The 22,795-nt window shown below is 36.4% G+C and overlaps 1 protein-coding gene across 1 annotated transcript in view; it reads left to right on the top strand.

The window, feature by feature from the left end:
• MAU2 (MAU2 sister chromatid cohesion factor) overlaps positions 1–22,795 on the top strand; it is an 86,085-nt gene that overhangs the window by 22,929 nt on the left and 40,361 nt on the right. Inside the window, exons 2-7 of the mRNA XM_001366082.4 lie at positions 5,073–5,090; positions 5,337–5,402; positions 6,456–6,551; positions 10,097–10,191; positions 11,616–11,643; positions 22,147–22,302. Coding sequence (XP_001366119.1) covers positions 5,073–5,090; positions 5,337–5,402; positions 6,456–6,551; positions 10,097–10,191; positions 11,616–11,643; positions 22,147–22,302 — 459 coding nt within the window. The remainder of the gene's footprint in view (positions 1–5,072; positions 5,091–5,336; positions 5,403–6,455; positions 6,552–10,096; positions 10,192–11,615; positions 11,644–22,146; positions 22,303–22,795) is intronic.

The raw sequence follows: 22,795 nt of genomic DNA, 5'->3' as shown, positions 1-22,795 counted from the left end.
ACTTGTCACTTGCATTCCAAATATTCTTCTGTTCTCCCTTGATTGATTCCTCTCTTTCTCCTGATAATAGTTTAGAGTACTAATAAAGACCTTCAGAAGTTGGAATTAGTCAGGTGTTGAAGTCAGAGATACCAAGGAGAGATGAAGAGCTTATCTTTCTCACTATGGAGTGGAAGATAGCAAATGAAAAGGCACAAATTCAGGAGATACATAATGGGTGTAAGGAATAGCAAGTAAACCAGTGAAGCTTAAAGTTAGATGAAATATAAAAGACTATAAAGGAAGGGAACAGGTAATGAAAAGCTTTAGATGAGTTTATATTTTATCCTGAAGTAGTAGAATTTAGTCATATGTATGCTTTAAGAAAATCATCTTAACAATTGAGTAGAAGTAACTATTCTGTGTTCCCCTGATTTTTTTTTTATGGCATCACCCTTTATTTCAAGATCATCTATCCATTTTGATTCTATCTTGGTATATAGTGTGAGATGCTGGTCTTTGCCTAGTTTATGCCATGCTGTTTTTCAGTTTTCCCAGTAATTTTTTTCAAATAGTGAGTTCTTTTCCCAAAAGCTTGGATCTTTGGGTTTATTGAATACTAGGTTACTATGGTTATTTGCTACTGTGTATTGATTACCTAATCTGTACCATTGGTCTATACTCTTATTTCTTAGCCAATATCAGATTGATGATTACTGCATTTTTTTTAAACCTTCCCATCTGCCTTAGAATCAATATTATGTATTGGTTCTAAGACAGAACAACAGAAAAAGCTTGGCAATAGGGGTTAAGTGACTTGCCCAGGATGACATAGCTAGAATGTGTCTGAGGCCAGATTTGAAGCCAGGTCATCCCATCTCTAGGCTTGACTCTATCCACTGAGCCCCACCTAGTTGCCCCTGATTAGTGCCTTATAGTGCTATGTTATGGTTTTAGTTAACTGGGTGTGGTTTGTGTTGTATAGAGATAGGGATAGGGATGGGGAATAGACCTATGATTTTAATAAAATTAACAGCTTCTGAATTAGAAAACAACTATCAGTGGAGGTCACTTACAGTCTTAGGAGTTGGACAAAGCACTGAGAAGTTAAATCTAGGATCCAAGGTTACATGTTTCAGGGAGAGGACTTGAACCCAAGTCTTTCTAATTTTGTGTCCTATGTTCTGTATTCAAGAGTGTTGGTGGTTTAATTAATATTGTGGATGGCCTAACAATTTTTTTTATCCTTAGTTTTCCATCCTATTTTCCCCCCACTCTGTCATTATTACTTTGGAAGTAGAAAATTGCAGTTCTGAGGATGATTTTATTTTTCTTCATTTTGTCATTAGCCCTTATGTCTCACGGGGTTAATTACATTTCTGAAATGTGTTTAAATTAATGGTTTGGCTAAATATATGAAAATTATAAATCTTTTATTTACAAGAGAGGTGGAAAAAGTGAAAGTAGAGAAATACAAAAAGGTAGAGAAGATATTAACCTATCTAACTAGATATTGTTCCAGTGCTTAGCTCAGCCAGGACTTATTAACCTTCAACTGGAATTAAACTCTCTAGAAGACAGGAAAGGAAAACCAGCTATTTACTCACCCAAGCTCCCTCCAAGAGGCTGGTCAAAACAATGATGGGAGTTGAAAGTGACTCCTGAGGCCGGTTTCCCTTGAGCCAACCTTCTTCCTTAAGCTGACTTCCTTCTTGAAGTCCAACTCCTTCTTGAAGTGGACTTCTTTCTTGGAGTCCACTTCCCTAGCCCCAGAAATTCAGGGCCTTTTATAGTGGCTTCTTATCTCCTCCCCTCTTCACAGGGGCCAATCACAGCTTCTAAATTGTCTAGCACTGCCCAGGGGGCAGGGTTTGTGGGAACCAGTCCCCACCTTCTGGAGGAGTGAATACTCATCTAAAGGGTTCAAAGTTTCTGGAGAGCTCTTAAAAGAATTCATTAGCTTCTGACTGTTTGAGTTGGAAAATGGGGTGGAGCTCTCAAAGTATCTTGCTAGCTTCTCAGCTAGTTCAAGCTTGTGTTGATTCAGTCAAAAGGTAGACAAAAGAGTTAATCTAGATTATGATTTTTTAAAGTATTGTGGTCATATAGAAGTGGGAAAAGGTATGGGGCATCATTGTGGAGCATTTCAAGATTTTTTTCTTCTTTTTTATGACTATAAAACATTTATTTGGCATACTCATTCAGACAGGAATATGCCCCAAACCAAATTTTCACTATTGCTCAAGAGTGAAGAATTGTAAAAAAAAGTATCCAGTTTGTGGTGAGGGACCACCACAATCCAAAATATTAACCAGCAAGTCTGTCACTGGATCAGTACTCAAACTCTATATTTTGGTGGATTTTGCCAGATCTTTTACTTTGTATATCCTTTGAGCTCCTTAGGTCATTTCCCTGTAGAGATTGGACATCAGAATAGGCCTTTCTTGAGTTGTGTACTAATTTAAAAATACCCAGCTATATGTTTTAATGAGTAAGATAAAAGAAAAGGATGGATTTCAAGATTATTTATCTCACAGCTTCATTCAAACTTTGCTTCTGTTACACATATACTCCTATTGTGTTTTTCAAATTATTTAAGGTAGTGAGGTGAAGTTATGGAACTATAAAGGAGGTAACTGGTGTCTATGATCTTTCCTAATTATTTCTGTATATACTCCTCCAAACACATAGGAATAATTGGTTTGACCTTGAACAAGTTCTTTAATTGCTTAGGCTATGGTTTCCTTATTTATAAATAACTAGGGGGTTGAAGTAGATCATTGATGGCAAACCTTTTAGAATGGCAGGTGATGTGAGAAATGTTCATACGTGCGTGTAGAGAGGAAAAAGATGTGGAGAGGGAAAGGGGAGCAACTCAGCCCTCATGTCCCTCTCGCTTTCTATTAATGAACTCTGTGCTCTGGCAGTGGTGTACATGCCTATAGAGAGGGCTTCAAGTGCCCCTTCTGACACACATGCCATAGGTTTACCACCATGGAACCAGAAAATCTCTAGGGTCTCTTCTGTTTCTAACATTTATTGTCTTTTATTCTTATATCATCAGCCTTGCTGCTCTATCTTCTCAGGTCCCTTCCAGTTCAGATATTCTAAAACCTCTTTTGGCACTGAAACTTTATGTTCAAAGTTCCCAACCATCTCTGCAATTAACCATGATCTACATACACATGATGAGTTTATACGGTTCCTAAGAAGGAAGAAAATTTATATTGTGCACAGTATATAGTGAAGGAAAGGCATTAGGGGAAATAGGAAATTAAATCTGGCCATGTAAAGATGGTGATTATACTGCAAGACCTTAAAGGATGAATTTATATGAGAAGAAATTAAATTACCACATAGATATAATAGCTGCTAGCTTCTTTCTCTTCTCTGCAATTGAAAAATAGAAACATGGTGGAGATTTTCCTTTTATACCTTTCCACACTCCCCAGATAATTGAATGATTGACTTTGTTGTATTGAAGTCCAATACAAATGTCTCTTTGTGCTATCCTGAGTCCCAAATGAGTAATGTGCGATAGGAAACATGGTAAGAAGATCATTCTGCCACCCACTTCACAGGAAATCTTTTTAAACCAAATATAGTGGCTTCATCTTATTTTCTTGTCTTTGCTTCCAATAGAGTTACATATCAAAAGTCCAGAAAAGCTAGGCCAGTTTTATAACTGATACCAGGATGTATTTGTCAGGTTTTGTTTTGAGGAAAATGTATTCTTATCAATTATGAGAAGAATAGAAAATGACTCATAGGTTGTTCTTTTGAGTGACTAGAAGAATGGGGGTGCCCTTGAAGAAATGAAGTCTATAACAAGGAAGATAGTAGGTTCCATTTTGAATATGTTGAATTTAAAATGATTTTAGAATATCCAAGTGGATATTCTCTAGTGTGTGGTTGACATACTAAATATATAGATCTAAATTATTTGTGTTGAGATGATTAATTAAACCAAAGGAGCTAATTAGATAAAGGAGAATGTATAAAGCACAAAGCTTTGAGAGTTCAAGACAAAACCTAGAAAATACCCATGACTAAGGGGCTGGAAACAATGATGGTTCAGCAACAACAGAAATGAAAAGAGTAGCCCCACAGTTAGTGAAGAACTAAGAAAGTCAACAGTGTCAGAATCTGCTGAGACATTAGAAAGGATGAGGATTTAGGTGGCCTTAAATGAGAGAGCATTGGTAAATGTGAATAGAAGCATTTCAGTCAAATGTGGAAAGGGGCAGGATTCTTAGAGGTTAAGGATTTTATAGGAAGTGAGGAAATGAAGGTAAGACCCTGTTTAATGAATTAGCATGTGAAAAGGAAAAGAAATAAGAGGATTCCAGATCCCAGAAATGGCAGAATCAAGTGAATGTTTTTCAAGGATGTGGGTGAGCAGCAAAGAAACCAACAAATAGAGATTGAAAATGAGAGGAAGAAAAAGGGAAAAGGGAAGGAATAAGATCGTGGAGGAAATAGAATTGGGATGACCTTTGCAAGAGGGGACACATTCATCAGAATGGTACACAAAGATAGAATGGAAAATATTATAGAGGTGTTTGGTTTTTTACTTTAACCCTTCATTCTCTCCTACTTCACCCATTTTGGCCTCAGGGGGGACATGAGGAAGGTGATAAGTAGATTAAAAATAGGTGTGTAGGAGGACTGCAGTGTGGTATATAAATGATGGGCAGTAATTAGTGGGGGTTTCTTGGAACCAATGGTCTTTGAGGTAGACTTAGGATATCCTTAACCTAGATGAAAATGGGATGAAATTTGGGAGTAAGCAGAGGTATAAAGACAGGAAAGTCTGGGATGTGTCTTGAAAACAAAGAGCAGTACAATCAAATGCATATAGAAGACAAAAGGAAGGGGGTGTGAGCCAAGCCTAGAAAGGTGGAATAGAGCCAGATTTTGGAGAGCTTTAAATGCCAGACTATTCTAGGTTATTAGAGAGTGAAAATTCATCCCAGAAATGAATATGTATGAAGTAACAAATATATGTCCTTCCAACAATAGTTCTCCTCAAGTAAACATTTGCTATGTCAATGTCAGTTATTATCTAATTCCCTTTTTCTTTTTTCTTGCAGTGGTTGATATCTCAACAAGTATCCTTTTTATGGTGGCATATATTTCTCAACATAAATATGTATTAAACTTTGGATGAATGGTTAAATGTTAATCATTTATTATATATACATAATATATATATACATAATAATCATAATCTATCATTTCAGTATAACATTAAGACTGCATATCATTATAAATGAAAATTATTGCCATAGCATGTAAGTCTTTGCAATATAATTTTTTTTTACAGTTTTCACATTCCCTTAACTAGATATCACTAGATTCCACAATTTGAAGATGTCAAATTTGAAGCAGCAAGTCTTCTGTCTGAACTGTATTGCCAAGAGGTAAGAAATGTGTTATAGTCACTCAAAAACTGAGAGCTCTTCTATAGCTATGACAAAGGAAAAGAAAGTAATTTTTAAATTTGTAATTTCTGCGGTTTTTTAAAATACCTAATGATTTTGCTACTTCATGTACCCTGTTTTTAGGTTACATTTGTATGTATAAACATTTTAACAATATTAACATGATCCCTTTATAGTAGAATATAAGTAGACAGAGAAAATCCCAAATAATTTCTGCATAATTGATATTTTAAATCTGAAGGTTAATTCTATTTTCATGAAAACTTAAAATTCATGTGTATGTTTCATGTACTCTATAGCAAAACCATAATATAATTGTACATGTACACATGCTATATATGCAGAATTTTTTTTAAAACCATGATTATGAGCCTTCTGCTTCTGCTCTTTTCACCATGCATGATTTGATATGAATCTTTACATTTTTTAAATTATCAATTCTTTATGACTGGTACAGCAGTACAATAGAATGCTCTTGTTATTTTGATGTACCATATTCTGTTTAACTGTTGCCCAATCACTGACCATTTAGATTGCTTCCAGCTTTTCATTACTATTATGTATGGGGCAATTACAACATCTTTGTTTAAATAAATTATTTCCTTGGAATATATTCATTACTGAAATCAAAAGAAATAATGAATTTTCTGGTTATATCATACAACTAGACTGTTCTACAGGAAGATTACACAAATTTGTTTTGTCATCAGGATAATATCAGTATACCTCTTTCCTCATAGATCCACCTAACTTTATTTTATTGTTTTTCCTTGCATTTTTTTAATTGATGGGCTTAAGTATTTTTGTTTGAACACCCTGTTTTTTAAAACATTATTATTTAAGAGAGCCTATATGATAGTGGACTTAGCGCTTCATCCAAGAAGGTGCTACTGTCTGGAACAGAATAGGTAAGACTAAGGCCTAAATCTAATTTGACCATATGATATTCAGACTCCTCCAGGGATAAATTATTGTATGGAAAATACAGTATGTCCCTGTTAAAAATCTAACAAAGAATAATTGTCCTTTCAGAATTCAGTTGATGCTGCAAAACCACTCTTGCGTAAAGCAATTCAGATTTCACAGCAAACACCCTACTGGCATTGTAGACTCCTCTTTCAGCTTGCAGTAAGTATCATATCTCTCTATATATTGTAAATGTTAAGTTGGACTTAAATTATATGAAATAATATGGTTGCTGAAATTATTATATCTCAAGTTAGAAGTTTATTTACCAAAATAGAGGGGAAACAATAAAGTAGAGAAATGTAAAAGAGGTCAGTAGTGAGTAACCACATGGCCTCCTCCAAGATGGAACCTAGTCTCTTAGGAAACTAAGAAGGGAGTTAGCCTTTTCACTCACCTAATGAAGTAGTCCAGGAGTCAGAGTCTAAGTTGAAGTCATGATTGAAGACTATCTCCAGGAGATACTCTTCACAAGACTCAGTTTCACCCGACTGCCTCAGCTGAGGGGTTTAGTGGCTTTTATGGTGGTTTCCTGTCCCTGCCCCTTTTCACAGGGGTCCATCACAGTTTCCAAATGGTCCAGCACTGCCCAGGGGTAGTGTCTATGGGTTTGACTTCTCACCTCTAAAGGATTCACATGTTTCTGAGTGTGAACTCTTAAAAGAATTCAAAAGTTTCTGGCTGTTTGAGTTAGAAAAAAGGGTACAGCTCTCCAAGTATCTGACTGGCTTCTCACCTAGCACTAAGTAGGGTGTGAATTTACTAAGTGGTTTGGGAGCTCTTTCACCTAGTTCAAGCTTTTGTTGATTCAACAAAAAAGGTAGGCAAAGGAGAGTTAATCCTGTCTTCACAATGTAGTGAGGTACTTAAGTTAGTGTTAACTCAGGATAGATAGATAATAAAGAAGTCTCTTTCACAATATATAGATCAGAAATGCCTGAAATGCATAATTACATTTTTTATATCACATTATAGCCATAAGCAGGTAATCAAATATCTCGTGAGTTTACATATTTGTCTATAAAATGGGGGAAATACTTGTCCATACTAGCTAGAATTGCTCTGAAAGTGTTAAAGTAATATATGTTTCAACACTATAAAGATCCATGATTTCATTAGTGTAAGTATTTCCTCCACTGACAGAAATCAATCAGACACTTCCTAGCTAGGTGGTCCTGGGCAAGTCACTTAACTCCCATTGCCTAGCCCTTACCACTCTTCTGCCTTGGAATCAGTACATATTGGTAAGGGTTTTTATAGAGAGGGAGGGGGAGAAAGGGACAGACAAACACTAGTGTAATAATTCAGGAAAGAGGTGAGGAGGTCCTGAATCAGAGAGGTCAATATGTGAATGGAAAAAAGGAGACAGATAATAAATATCGTGTGTAAATAAATATGATGTGATTTGTCAACCAATTGTATATGAGGGAAAGTAAACAGTAACGGTTAACTCTTGAGGTTGTAACTGGATGACTTAGGAGCATGATGATGTCCTTAACAGAAATAGGAAAGCTAAGAAGAGGGAAAAGTTGGGGCAAAAGATGAGTTCTAATTTGAACATGTTTAATTTGAGATGCCTATGGAACATCTGATTGGAGAAGTTAAATAGGCAATTGATGATGTAGGACGGGAGTTCAAGATAAATATTGGAGCTGAGATACTTACACCTGGGACTCATTTACATAAAAATAATAGTTATTCCCATGGGAACTCATGAAATTACCAAGATACAAGAAAAAAATCCAAAGACAAAGCTTTGGAGTATACCCACACACAAGAGGGTAGGACATGGTTAATGAACTAGCAAAGGAGATTGATTAGAAGCAGCCAGACAAGTTGGAGGAGAGGCATGAGAGAACAGTTACAAAAACCCAGAAAAGTCAAAGACAAGGACAAAAATAATTAGGACATTGGATTTGACAATTGAAAGATCACTGGCTACTTGATAGAGACCAGTTTCAATTGAATGGTAAAGTTGGAAGGCAGATTGTAAGGAGCTGAAAAATGAGTGAGAGGTGAGAAAGTGAAGCCGTAGTAGGGGTAATTTTTTTCTATGAATTTGACTGAGAGGGAGGAGAGACATAGGATAATAGTTTGATCAGATGTTGGGATCAAGTGAAGGATTTTTAAGGGTGAGTAGGGATATAGTTCTGTCTCAGCTTCTTACCCCTAAATTTACAAATAGCTCTTAGAAACTCTTCTCAGCTTCTCACTAGTTAAACCTCAGGAGGCTTTTTAGAGCCATAAAGTAATTGATGTATAGTCTCTTTTAGATGAAAATTTTTTCAAAGGGACTTCATAAATTTCCTTCTCCTGGAGGGTTAGCTTAACATCCACATCCTTTGTTTTGTTCAGTTCATTACCTACATAAATTTAAAGCAAAATAGTTAATTTACCTTCTTGAAGAATGTATAATTTATTTCCAGAAGATTTGCTAGGCCCCTAAGAATTGAGCTCTTGGCCCTCCAGGCAGGGTTGCTCATTTTCCAAAGCACCACATGGCTTGAGTTTGTTTGAAACCAAACTAAGCAAACTGCAACATTATTACCTCTCAGCTTGATGCTGCTCTTTGATTTCTGCTAGCAGTAGGATATTACTGCATAACTGTGTATAGACCTCAGTATTAACTGTAGAGTTTAGCTTTTTTCCCTCCATACCCAGATCATCTAGTTTACTCCCCTTGTGGTGTATTGAAAAGGGCACTGACTGAAGTCAGAAGACATAGGTTCAAGTCTCTACTGCCAGTTAATATGACTTTAGGGGGGCAGTTAGGTGGCTCAGTGGGTTGAGAGCCAGACTCAGAAAGAGGAGGTCCTGTGTTCCAATTTGGCCTCAGATACTTCCTAGCTGTATGACTGAGCAAGTCACACTCCCACTGCCTAGCCCTTACTGCTCTTCTGCCTTAAGACAGAAGGTATGGATTTAAAAAAAAAATGTGGCATCCAGAAGATGTGAGCATCTGCACAATACTTAAGACCGAGACTTCATACCAGGGTAGAAGACAGTAGAAATATAGTGTTATCAAACTTCCAGGAAGAGGTATGGCATTCCCAATCTTTTTGACTTTGCCATAATTTGAGTAATTTTTTTCTTGCCTAGCAATATCTTATCATGGAATGATATTAATCTCTCTGACTTTTTTTTTTAAGGAATCCCTGGCATTTGCTGTATTGAATTACAGATTATTACATATACTACTTGTCAGATGTAGACTTACTCTTGTCTGTTTGTTTGCTCTAAAGAGATTTATGGACATAGTGTTAACTGCTTATCATACAGTTGATGCATCATTAAACTTCGATAATATATACTGTGGTAGAAATAGACTTTTCTAGCCCAAGCATTTGAAGAGTATAACAATTACTCATCTAATTCTTTGAAACTAACACAGATAACTATTGAAATATAGTAGGACATAGCTTTAATTTGTTAGTAAATAAAAGCATACAGTAGTATAAAAAGTGATATGTGTTGCTCATTTACTTATTTATTTAGTTAGTTGGTTAGTTAATTAATTTAGAATGTTTTCTCCCCATGGTTACATAATTCATGTTCTTCTTCCCCACCCCCAGCCAACAAGCAATTCCACTGGGTTTTACATGTATCATTGATCAAGACCTATTTCCATATTATTAATATTTACATTAGGGTGATCACTTAGAGTCTACATCCCCAATCATATGTGTTATGGCTCTCCTCTCTTTTAGCAACTCCACACACTTGAAAAAGATTTGGTATCTGCATGTGACCTACTTGGAGTTGGAGCAGAGTATGCCAGGGTAGTGGGATCAGAATATACCAGGTATGCATACATTCTTCCCTTTTGTGGTTTTTTTCCCTGCTTCTGCTAGCCATCCAAAATTTAATTAGACTAATTCTATCATAGATAAGCTAGTCTAAAATTAATATAGCACCCAGGTTTCTATTAAAGATTATTTTTACATATTTTGAATGATAGTTCTAATTTTTCTATTTCTTCTGACCTGAAATCATTAATAAGATATACCGTTTAACCTTGCAAAAATATATATATAATATAAACAGGAATCCACATTTTTATCTGCAGAGAATACACAGAAATCTCAGTATTAATTATTCTATACTTGATTATAATATGCCCAGGATACCTTGAACAAAATTACTTTGACTTAAACTTTTTCTTAAATTATGAATTATAAATGTTAGGGTCAGTGAGAAGTAGTGTAATGCATATGAACAAGCTTGGGATATAATGTCTAGAGAGCTAAATATGGATCTTTGCTTTGCTATTCAACCTTAGTCTAATAATCCTGATTTTCTTCATTTATAACATGGAAATAGTAATATGGTACTATCCTCACAAAGTCATTGTGTGAAATAATGTATATAAAGTACTTTATAGTCATAAAAAACTAGGGGCAGCTAAGTCACTCACTGGATAGAGAATCAGATCAGGAGATGGGAAGTCCTGTTTTAAGATGTGACCATAGACACTTCTTAGCTATTTGACCCCAGGCAAGTAATTTAATCCCAATTGCCTAGCCCTTATTGCTCTTCTCCCTTAGAATCAATACTTATCAATTCTAAAACAGAAAGTAAGGGTTCGAGGGTAAGGAGCCATTTTTAAGAAATACATAAAAGTAGATTTGTATTATTAGGACTCACTAGACACTCACAGTTGCTGCCAATTCTATGCCATGATGTCTTAACAATTCCTGCCCTAAAATTAAAGAATAGCCTTGAATGTCTGTTTTCCTTGTTTAAAATTTGAATTATTCTTGCCTATGAAAAGTTCAACTTGATTACCATTAGTGGATATGTAATGGCCCAAATCCTTTCATAAGCAAATCTGATGAAACTTGTTCTGATTATTTATTTTTTTAAAACAGAATTCCATAAAGTTGTATTTAATTACCTTTGTAGTAATAATAATAATAGAAGTTCACATTTTAATAACTTGTTATGGTTTTCAAAATACTTTCCTACTTCACAATAACCCTGTGAAGTAAGTAGACCATGGGTTATTGTCCCCATTTTACAGATAAGTAAACTTAAGACTCAGAGAGGAATAAACACGTAGTTGTAGCAAGTTGAGTTTCCATACCATAGATTAACCATGAGTTCTATAGCAATATACAAATGAACTTTCATAGAATACTGACTGTAATAACTGAATTTTAATGTCTATTAATGTATAACCTGTTAACCTGATTATTGCTGGTTCTCATTGTGGCTTCTTGTTTTTAGGGCATTGTTCTTGCTGAGTAAAGGGATGGTAAGTAGAGTTTGTTTTTTAATTCTGTGGTTTGAGAATTGCAAAGAAATGGGATGGGACTAGGCTTCTTAATGAATAGAATTTCAAGAAAGTATCAGGATTAAGACTTATCATTAAAACTTTAGTTTTTGCATGCCTAAAATATTTGACTCCAACAATGTATCTAACCCAATTATTATCAATAAGGCGACACTAGTTGCTAAGGCAAAAAATGATAAGATCCTTAGGGAGAAAAGACTTAAATTTTGGAATTTGTGCTAGAAAAGAGGAAAGGTGGAATAGTTTATACTGTTGATTTTTTAAAAGCACAATTTAGTTCAAAGGAGAGGGCTAAGTAGGAGTCTACTAAAATTCTATAGGGGGAGTCAGTCCAGGAAAAATAGGAAACTCTTAAGTAAAAAGCAGGTGTTGACTAAAGAGACCACTGTGAACACACTTGGAACTCATGGACCAACTTAGATTTTTTAAAAAGCTATAAAATAATAGTCACAGGAATGTGTAATGGAGGATGAATGTTTTTGTATAGCCTGACTATCACTATTAGAATGGTGTAAGGTCTATTAAAGCTCAAAACTAGCTAAGGTTGGCAAAGCCAAGACTACAAAAAAATTCTTTTTTCTTTGATGGATTTATATTTTCATAATTGTGACTACTCTTTCCAATAATTCAAATAATAATCTTTCTGTACTTCTTGTGCCGTTCTTATCTTTGTCCTCCCATATGTTCAACTCAGGTGGGGTTATAGGTCTTCATAGATCTAGAGCTGGAAGGGTACTCCAAGGCCTGGGAGGTTAGGTAATTTGTCCAAAATCAAATATAAGAATCAGAGGCTGAATTTGAACCCAGAGAACATTCAGGCTATCTATCAGTTATCTCTTAGATTTTTTTTTTGCCTTTGGTTTTCACATCATGGTCATTTCCAAATATATCTCCCTCTTGTCCATCTCTTCTAACACATGAAAAAGGAAAGAGGAAAAAAGTAATTTATCAAAATAAGTCAACCTATCAACCATATCAATGTGTGCAGTATTTGTCTCCACAATTCCCTCCTTCTCTCTACCTCTGCAGTGAAGGGAAGGAGATTTACAACTTTTTAACTCTTCTCTCAGGCCTAGCTTGGTCATTAGAATTGCATAGTATTCAGTTTCATTGTATTCTTTCTGTTTATAGAGTAGTGTATATATATTGCTTTTTTGATTCTGCTCACTTTACATTATTCCCATAAAGTCTTCTTATACTTCTCCAAAATAATTTATATTTCTTTCTTTCTTTCCCCTTACCTTCTGCCTTAGAATCAATACTGTTTATTGGTTCTGAAGATGCTAAAAGAGAAACTCAAAGTTTCCTCCTAGGCGTGGGATCCATCCTTATATAAACCAATCCCACGCCAGGAGGTAGGGGGTGTGGTGATCCTTTGGGAGACCAGTATAGATCAAAGATACATACATTCTTGCAAGGGGAAGAAAATACAACTGGGGATAATGAAACAAAAAGGAAACGAGGACAAAACCAATTCAGGGGCAGTCCCCTTTTTGTACAACATACAAACAAAAGCATTTAACAAAAAAAATCCAAAGTTTGATTTTTGCATATATAGTTTGCTCAGGATCTCCTGAGCAGCATGCAGTCTCCATAGGTAACTCCATGGCATCTTCTGCAAGGAGTTCAGTCTTGGATTCTGGAAAGCAACAAATTTCTAACCCTTAAAATAACTTAAACTTTTCATATAAAATAAAACACATTCCCCACTGAGGAGGATATAAAGAAACATTGAAATCACATAGGGATAACATGCCTGAGGTATGAGGCATATGAATCATTGTCAATTAAAAATATCACAAACAAATCACAAACAAATTACTGGAAAATTCTAAATATCCAATTCCAAATCTGATATGTAAACATTCTAAATAAGGAAAAACAGAATCATAATAGGTCCTTAAATCATGGCCTGATTAAGTAATCTATGTCCAACATCATGCACTTGCCCACTCAGCATCCAGGACCACAGTAAACACCACAACATGAAAGATGAGAAAAGGGACTAGATTTTTATTCCTTGGTCTGATCTTTTGTCATTTCTCAGGGATAGGGGAGCCAGAACAGCCAATTGTTAAGTACTTGATAGAAAGTATTTTACAAGGAGTGTGGTACAAGGAATCCTGTGTATTAACATATGTCAAGCACTGCAACCCTAAATCTCATAAAGTTCAAGTTCTTTTGTATTCACGCAGAATTTCATCAGTCCTACCTGGATTTGTTTTTTTTAACCTGTGTCCTCTTGGCATTATTCAGGTTAAGTATGTGATTCTTTGGTACTGTGCAGGTGAAATCTGTGCTCTTTTTTGATCCCATTAGAATCAGTGGCAGTTTCAACAGTCTAAGGCTTGGGGGCAGGCAGTTACATTTAAGACATTCTAAACCTATAGTAGTGCAAAATAAAAAAAAATTTTAAAAATATTGATGACATGTGCTTTGGAAACCAAGTTGCACATGCAATTATAAAAAATGTTCAAAAAATCAAAATCATATCTTATAATCAGTGACAATCAAAAATATATATGTTACAATTAGTGTCACTTAAGGAGAGGTAGAATATAAAGGTTTCTTACCCATTGTGACAAGGGAATCACTTTAAAAGACTGATATATATTAATTTAAGGTCGCCAAGGAATTCAGCTATGTAATTCCTAAATGAAAAACTCAAGTCAGTAGTCAACCTTTTATGGAGTTTAATTACAATAGGAGGAAGAAAGGAATTAGAGATAGAGAGAAAAAGGGAGAGAAGGGAATAGGGCTTAAATACCCCTTCTGTTTAGGCTGGGCCAAAAGGCCCAAGCCCTTAGATAGCTGGGGCAAAGAAAAGAGATCAGTCCCTATTACTCACGTGACCAAAATGGAGAAACAGTCTCAGAGGCCCCCACCTTCAGCTTCCTTCAGAGCAAGCTTCTCAGAGCACACCAACCACACCGACCAACTTCTCAACAACCACCTCGAGCCTCCAGACCCCCCTGATCTTTAAGGAAACCATTCAAGTTGCCTCCCCTCAGTTCTCACATCTACCAATCACTGTCCATCAATTTCCCTGTGCCAATGGAGGCTCTAGCTTAACCCAGGACCGCCCAGAGGCTTTGCACATGTCTGTTGAAGGTCATATTTTCAAATAATTAAATCTTTGCTCCTTTGCTACAGCCCTTTCTAAATCCTGTTAACCTGAGTAGGGTAGAGATTGGAATAATTAAATTTTGATCTAGGCTGCAGCCCTTACTCAATCCTGTTAGGACTGAATAGGGTGGAGATTGATTCCAAGTATCTCCATTGTATCAATTCTAAAATCAATCATGACTCAAAGAAATTCCTGTTCTATGCTTAAGCATAGGTCAAAGTCCTTTCCATTGTTCAGCAAAAGGTTTCTGTCCTAAAGTAATCTGAAGAAGGGAAGAGAAGGAACCTCCCATGCCAATGGGGTTCCCATTCCAATAGACTATCAGTAAGAAATTTTCCAAGTATGAAATATCCCAATGGTGAAAATTCCAACATTTATAAGTCTAAGGAATTTTAAGGTTTACACCATGAATTGAGATTTATTCCTTCTTAACTTAGCCAGATCCACAGCGTGAGTGCAAATGATTTTTCTCAAAGTAAAAAACAATAGGCAATGGGTAAGACACGTTCAAAGAAAGTACCAAATTCTCAAAATTCACAGTACAAGCACATCAAGTTATCAGTACAAGTTTTTTGTCTAGTTACTTTATGGACTTTCACAAAAGTATATTTTCAGGGTCAAATATAGGATGGTACAAATAAAAAGATAGTGGAAGAGAATACATTCATTATGCTTGTTACCCAGTGCTTAACTTTCTAAGAGAATCTTTTCAATGACAGGCATTAATAAACTCTTATTATTCTGAATTGCATGTATCCTTCAGTTCATCATTATGTGACCCCTTTTTGTACAGAAGTGGCATATTAAAATTAATGTGTGGATTCCTACTTTCTCTTGTTTATCAAGTCTGTCCATTAAGGTTTTTAGTTCTTTCCATAATTCTGCTACCAAATCATGTTTCCTCATTTTTTTTGTTCATGGCCTTTAGAAACATACACTACAACCCTGCACACAATTCCTCTAGGTCCATATTAGGCCAGTTTGAGCCGTTAGTTTTGAAATAGTCCTGGATCACTTTGGAGAAGTTCACAAATTACTTCCTCATTTGCCATACATCCCTTGCTCTAGTGAGGTCAAGGTCTATATACCTTGTTAGTCTGTCCATAAATTCGGAGGGTGACTCATCCTCCATTTGTTTAAGATTTTCAAATTTGGTCCATGTGCCAGGCCTATTGGAATATTCTCTCATTGCCTTTAGCAGTGCCTCCCTGGCACAGCATAGCTGCAAATGTTCATCATCATCATTTATATTCCATTTTGGGTTCTGTTGTGGCCAATGAAATACATTCTTTCCTCTACCTCTATTAACAGTGGAAGTAGTTTTGCATTTCTCCCGTTCAGTCAAAAAAACCTACAGCAAGTTTTATACATCCTGATAAGCAGGATCATATATGTGAAATGTGTTATCTAGGGTTTTGATGCCAACAATTGGTTCATCTTCAAATGAGGGAACATTTGGTTTAAATTTTTTTTCTATCCTGGGGAGTCAAAGGTGTGTGGTGCCTTAAGATCACCACACTTCAATTTGTCTATAATGTGGACACTTCTCTTGAGGAGAAAAGGAATTCATATGTTTCATTCATGGTCCTAGTCTTTGTGGATGTTTACCAAAAAAGGAGGGGGAGGAGCAGGGTTCGAGGATGGGCAGGGCTGGGGGTTGGGACAAGGGTCAGGAGATGGCAGGGCACTGGGATAAGGGGCAGGGAAGGATAGGGTGGCCAGGAGCTGTACAAGCTGTGAGAGGAGAAATTCCACCTGAGGTACAGATGGGAAAGGATCTTCCCTCTGAGGTACAGGTGGAGAGGTATCTTCCTGTTGTATCTTGAGATCAGGCAAGCATCTCTTCAAAATCTCTAGTTGAGCCTGCATTTTAAGCAGTTAAACCTTTTGGTGTTCATTATTGAAGCGTAGGAAAAAACCAGTCTGAGCCTCTAAGGTTATCAAAAACCCCACAGGACAAAAGACTCTCCATCAAGGTTGCCAACATAGTGTGCAACATTGTGCTTTATTTTAGAACTAGAACAGAACAAACAAAAACAAAAGAAAACAGCAGGTGCAAACCCAGGCAGGACCCCAGGGATTGGGGTTGGGCAGGAAACTGGAGGTTGCATGGGATGGGAGATAGTTTGAAAAAAAAATCCAGATGAGTGGGGGAGGGGAACAAGGGGATGCTAGGAGGTGTGGGGGAAAGGATGTATACCTTACCTGCTTCTGAAGAACTCTTAGCAGGGGGTCAGGCAGGAGCAGGGAGCCTGGGGATTACCAGGGCAGGAGGGATAAAATGGGGGATGGGGGGGGGCATAGAGAAAGAGAGAGAGAGAAGCAGGAGGTAGTTGGAATGAAAAAGAAGAAAAAATAAAGATGGAGGTACCGTTTCTGGGGATAGCAAGGATGATGAGGAGAGCAAGAAAGCAAGGAGAGAGGGGGTCAATCAGAGGATTTGGTGGAAAAGAGCCCGCCTCAGCAGGGGATCAGATCTGCTGACAGTAAAAAAGCTAGGGTGGAGGAGGAGGACCAGGGAAGGGGGGGAAGCAGGAGAAATTGGTGTGAAAAGAGCACTAAGGATGTCTCAGCAGGTATCCCCCAGAGGAGCTGGAAAAGCTCAGCTCCACAGCTGGTCTGAAGCTAGGCTTAGAGGAGAAAGGAGGGAGGAAGAAAGAACTCAGCTGGAGAGGCTAGACTGGAGGAGGGGAAAGGAGAGAGAAAGAGAGATCAGCCTGATGGCAAAGGAGCTCCGAGGTAGGTCTTAGTGGGGGTCCCTGGAGTAGCTGGAAAGCTTAGTTCTGGCGGGAAGGAGGAAATGGAGAAAGAAGAAGGGAAAATGGGAAAGATGAGGGGGACAAGGGCTAAAAGGAAGTAGATGGAGTGGAAGCTGGATAGCAGCTTCTCACCTTTTGCTGAAGGGCAGCGAACCCAGAAGACTGGGGGTGGGGAGCATTCTGCTTACCTTGGAGGTTAGGTTCTGGAAGCCATTTTAGGTTGCCAATTGAAGATGCTAAAAGAAAAACTATCCTTTTGATCCTTTTTTAATTAAAGGAAAAGACTACCGAAGTTTCCCCCCAGCTGAAATTCACTGACTCAAAACTTTGAATAAGATTAAATTCAAAGTTTCCTCCTAGGTAGAGAATTGGTCCTTATATAGACCAATCTCAACCCCCACCCCAAGCAGGGGGCGTGGTCCCTCCTTAGCAGGGGATTGGTCCAATTCAAGACCAATCCCATGCCAGGAAGTAGGGAGTATGGTCCCTCCCCCAGCATGGAATTAGTCTATTCAAGACCTATCCTATTCCAGGAAGTAGTAGGAAGAGACCCCTGAGGCATGCTGGGGGACGTAGTTCCCCTGGTCATAACTCTTTAAAACCCACAGTTCCAAGGCAGAAGAGAGGTAAGCGCTAGGCAATGGGTGTTAATTAACTTGTTCAGGGCTACACAGCTGGGAAGTGTCTGAGGTCAGATTTGAACCTGGGAACTCCTGTCTCTAGGCCTGGTTCTCCATCTACTGAGCTACCCAGCTGCCCCCTAAAAATGTGGATAGCTTCCCCATTTATGTTTGTTTATGGCACAATATTTTCCCATTATTATCATGTAATTTATTTAGCTATTTCCTAATTAATACATTTTTCCCTCTTGTTAGATTACTGTCCTCTCAAATGACTTTCTTATACAATTGTATACATTTCTTGGTTGATAGATAATATGCCACAAGCTAGTCACGTTTGCCATGTATCTCTCCAATTCCCTTTTGAATTTGAACCCAGAGAATATTCAGGCTGTCCATAAGTTATCCCTTACTTTTTTTTGTTTTCACATCATAGTCATTTCCATTTTGCTGACCTGTAACTGTGTAGACTCTTGTATTCCATGACTCAAAGCCATACAATATCACTATAAGAATATTAATTAGACCTTGGTTTCAGGGAGAAGCTTTGGGTCTTTAAAACATCATACAACTTTTCAAATGCAATGAAGCTTACTTCATTGTCTGTTCTCAGCATTTGTCCAAGATAGTATGTACTGGTAGACCAGCTCTGTAGTCTGTTCCTTTAGGAGTCTATCATAATCTGGAATGTATAAGTTTTTCACCCTTTTATTTCTCATGTGGATGGTTAGGACATACTCTTTGAATAACTATCTCATTTAGGCTACAGGGTTTCAAGATGTCACCTGCAAATAGTAGCCCCTAAAGAACTTTTGTAGGAAATTCCTTCTTCTTAAAACCTCCTTTTGTCCATAGCAATGATGAAAACCTTTAATGATACTATATGTTCCTGTTTTAATTACTTAATTTTTCCCTTGCCTAATATTGATAATGCTTAACTTGCTATTGCTAATCTGTCACTTGATACTAATAGAATCATTGTACTATGTAGATGGAATTTACTCCCCAGAACTATCTTACCCAACATCCCATTTGCTTCCTTACATTATCTGTTTGTACTACATGATAACATAGGGAGGATATATTTTAATGTAATCCTGCCCCTCACTCTCTCTTCTTCCCAAGTCATGGCTGTGGAGGCTGGGGGGGAGAGCTTGGCAGGACAGTTTACTCACATGATCATACTTAAGCTTTGTACTTCTATTTTTTTTTTAATTTCTTCTACTTCAAGTGATTAATAAATCTTATAAAATGTAATACTTGGAGTTATTGATGTTAATTTAAATCTTACAGTACAATATTATTTCTGTCATATCTTTTAAGAAATTTGATTGTGATTTTGATATATGCACTAGAGGTGCTTTGTTCTATCAATGAAATGCTTTTTTAAAGTCACAAGCAATAAGTACAATGGTATCTTGTATTCTCAATACCCTTGCAATCACTTTTATGCCCATCTGCTTTTATGTAGTCTGCTATAGAATATTTTTTGTGAAAAATTTATTCTTATATACCCTCAAAATTCAGAGAGATGGAAAAGTAGGCATATATGTTGTTTTTTTCTCAGTCATCTATTTTCAATAATAGTCAGATCCAAGATTTCTTGCAAAGCCTTTGATATGTTTGTACCTCTCTTTCAGATAACTTAAAAACTGAACCATCAACTTCTCCAAAATTGGCGTTTCTATCTTGACTATGTATATTAGGTCCAGTCTAATTGTTTTTCCTGACTTTTTATCCTTTTCACCATTTCTACTTCCTAATACAGCATGTCCAGGATTGTGATGTTGGAGTCAAATGTAATGGCCTCACTGTCATTGATGAAGATAGGAATTTATTATATTTTATTAGAATCATTTGATTCTCTCAAAAATCATGTTTCGATGGATATATTGACAGATTATTTCCATTTTCCATCTTGTTAACATCATTCCAGTTTCATCCTTAGTACTCTCAGGATGATCTAATTTAATTGGATCTCAACCAGGTCTTGTATAAATTTGTTTTTCTCTAAAACATCTCACTATTTCTTGACACTTAATATGATCTACCAAAACATCTCACTATTTCTTGACACTTCATATGATCTACCATTGTCCTCTGAAAGATTTTGCAAACAAATTTTATTATTGGTTTTATTCTAAACCAATGTTTCCTCTTTTTTTCCCCATCTTTTTTCTTGGCACAAAAATGAAAAATGTTTGTTAGCTGTGGTAGTTTCTAGATTCTTTTTGTCTTCACATGACATTATGTAAATCTGCCCAATTTCCTTAGGAAATAATGTTCCCACGTCTATTCTGTTATCCATTTCCCATTTTTCTGTGTTAATAACTAAATTAAATAGTTCGAGATGGAGTTTTGTCTCATTTGTGTGACATGTCATCTTGTTTGTACTCTTCTAATTTGGCATTATTTCTGATCCCTGCCCTAACCAATCAATTATCTGTCAGTACGCAAAGATTTAATTTGGAAATTACTCCTCTTTCCCATCTTGTTTAGCATATAATCAATTTCATTTTTTAAAATGTTATTCAACATTTGCTATGTATACATACTTCCCTATTCTTGAAGAACATATTCATTATAAACTAGAGGTTTCTATATAACCTACAAGCCTTGGGTCCCTCTCACTATCACTGTCATATTCACAATGAAGCATCAGAGTTGGGCTTTATGGACTTTAATTTTTTTAAAACTCAAAGAATAGGTTAGCTAGCTCCTCAGAATGGATGGGATGATGATAACATAGCTTAAAAAAAAAAGGTAGTTACTTAACTTTTATTTGGTTTCTTTTTCTTTGCCAAAAGAACTAGAAAAAAAAATCTTTGGACTGAAAAGAGGAAAAAAACTAAAAATTTTTCAAGAAAAGCAGAGATAAGAAAATACTCAGCTTCCCTGAATGAATTCATGCTACTGTGGATGATCTGTAAAAGACAGTAAAGGACATATAAATTGCTGTATGAATGAAGAAAGACAAATATACTAATTTTCAAAAGAGAAGAGTAAACTTCACAAACTCAAAGAAGACAAAAATAGAAACCATGTGTAGAATTTAAAAATAGGCAAGTTTAAGTTTAATGTCAGTAAAATGTACTCACCTTTAAATCTCTCCAAAAAAGAAATCGGTTATTTAAGGAGGTAGTAGTGAGTTTTCCTTCATGACTGGATATCACTGCAGTTACATTGTAGCATTGATTCTAACTCAGGTATGGTTTGCACTAGATTAATTTCAACTGAATATCTATGTGTCTCCTAAGAGGTACAGCTGAGGTTCTTTCCATCTCTGAGATTCTATGATTCTATTTCAGTCTACTTTAAACTCTTTGAAAAGGGGAAAATTATAGTTAGGGCTAGCACATAGAACTTAAGATATGAATTTCTCAGTGAAAAGCTGGGTTTTAGTTAATAAAAGGAAATAGATTAAATACAGGCAAAAAGAAATCCAGGATGGAAGGAGGGAGGCATCAATGACACCATATTGGAGTTTGGCAGAGATTGAAAGGGACTGGCATAGAATGTGACTGGAGTGAATACAGATGAGAGTTTAGGAGAGAGAACAGAGAAGGGATTTTATCCAGTACTGTGCATTTATCTCTATGACTGTCATTAGGTGAATAGAACCTTAGGAGGTGAGCTGAATGAATACTGTATGTTAGCTATGGAGGAAAGATAGAAGTAACAAATAAGTAGAGGTAATTGATAGAAAAGCCTGTAGGCAACCCTAAAGTTGTATGTAAATTAAACCATATTTTTGTTTTGCTGTAGTGAGGACAAAGCATCATCATTTAGCTAATCTGTGTATCTCAAGTTAGATGTGGTCTGATTTTTATATGAGAATTTTGCTGTTCTTTATTGGCATGTCTTATATCACAGCCACTTCAACCTCCTATTCCTTTTGAAGCTATCAGGAATATTCAAGTTAAAACAAAACAAAACCCCAAATAGCCTTTCCTTACAGCTTCTTCTGATGGAGAGGAAGTTGCAAGAAGTTCATCCCCTTCTGACACTTTGTGGACAAATAGTTGAAAACTGGCAGGGGAATCCCATACAGAAGGAGTCTCTCCGAGTGTTCTTCTTGGTCCTCCAGGTGACCCATTACTTGGATGCTGGACAGGTATGTAATCATTTTATATCTATATTTGCCCGGAAGAGACTCCTCTTGGAAATTACTGCTGACCAGAGTTGAAGTTCAAAGTCTAGACTTATGAACTGAAATAGCAGTAACTCCATTGAGGATTTAGCTTCAGTGATCTGTACTTCTAAATATATTACATTATTTAGACACATATACAAACATGTGTATTAAAATTAAAATATGTATTAAAATTTGTGCTGGAAACTGCTTCAGCTAAACTAGAAACTGAGGTTGTGAGTTTAAAATATTGTAATCACTTAAAGGTGAAAGAAATGTTTCATAAAGCAAGCTCAAAGACCTGATTTAGGAACAGCAGTTGCAACTTACCCTGCTGAGTTTCAGCAGGTCTATGAAGAGTAAATCTAGAAGATTGCTCAGTCTTTATTCTGGCTCATTGAGCAGCATAATGCCTTTGGAGCCTACAGATGGATTCAGATAATAGCAATGAAGTAGAACATGAAAGTTTAGCTCT

This window comes from Monodelphis domestica, chromosome 3 (genome assembly GCF_027887165.1).
Source record: "Monodelphis domestica isolate mMonDom1 chromosome 3, mMonDom1.pri, whole genome shotgun sequence".
Taxonomy (NCBI): domain Eukaryota; kingdom Metazoa; phylum Chordata; class Mammalia; order Didelphimorphia; family Didelphidae; genus Monodelphis; species Monodelphis domestica.
The sequence above is the reverse complement of the archived record's forward strand: the minus strand, read 5'-3'. Positions and strand labels throughout refer to the sequence as shown.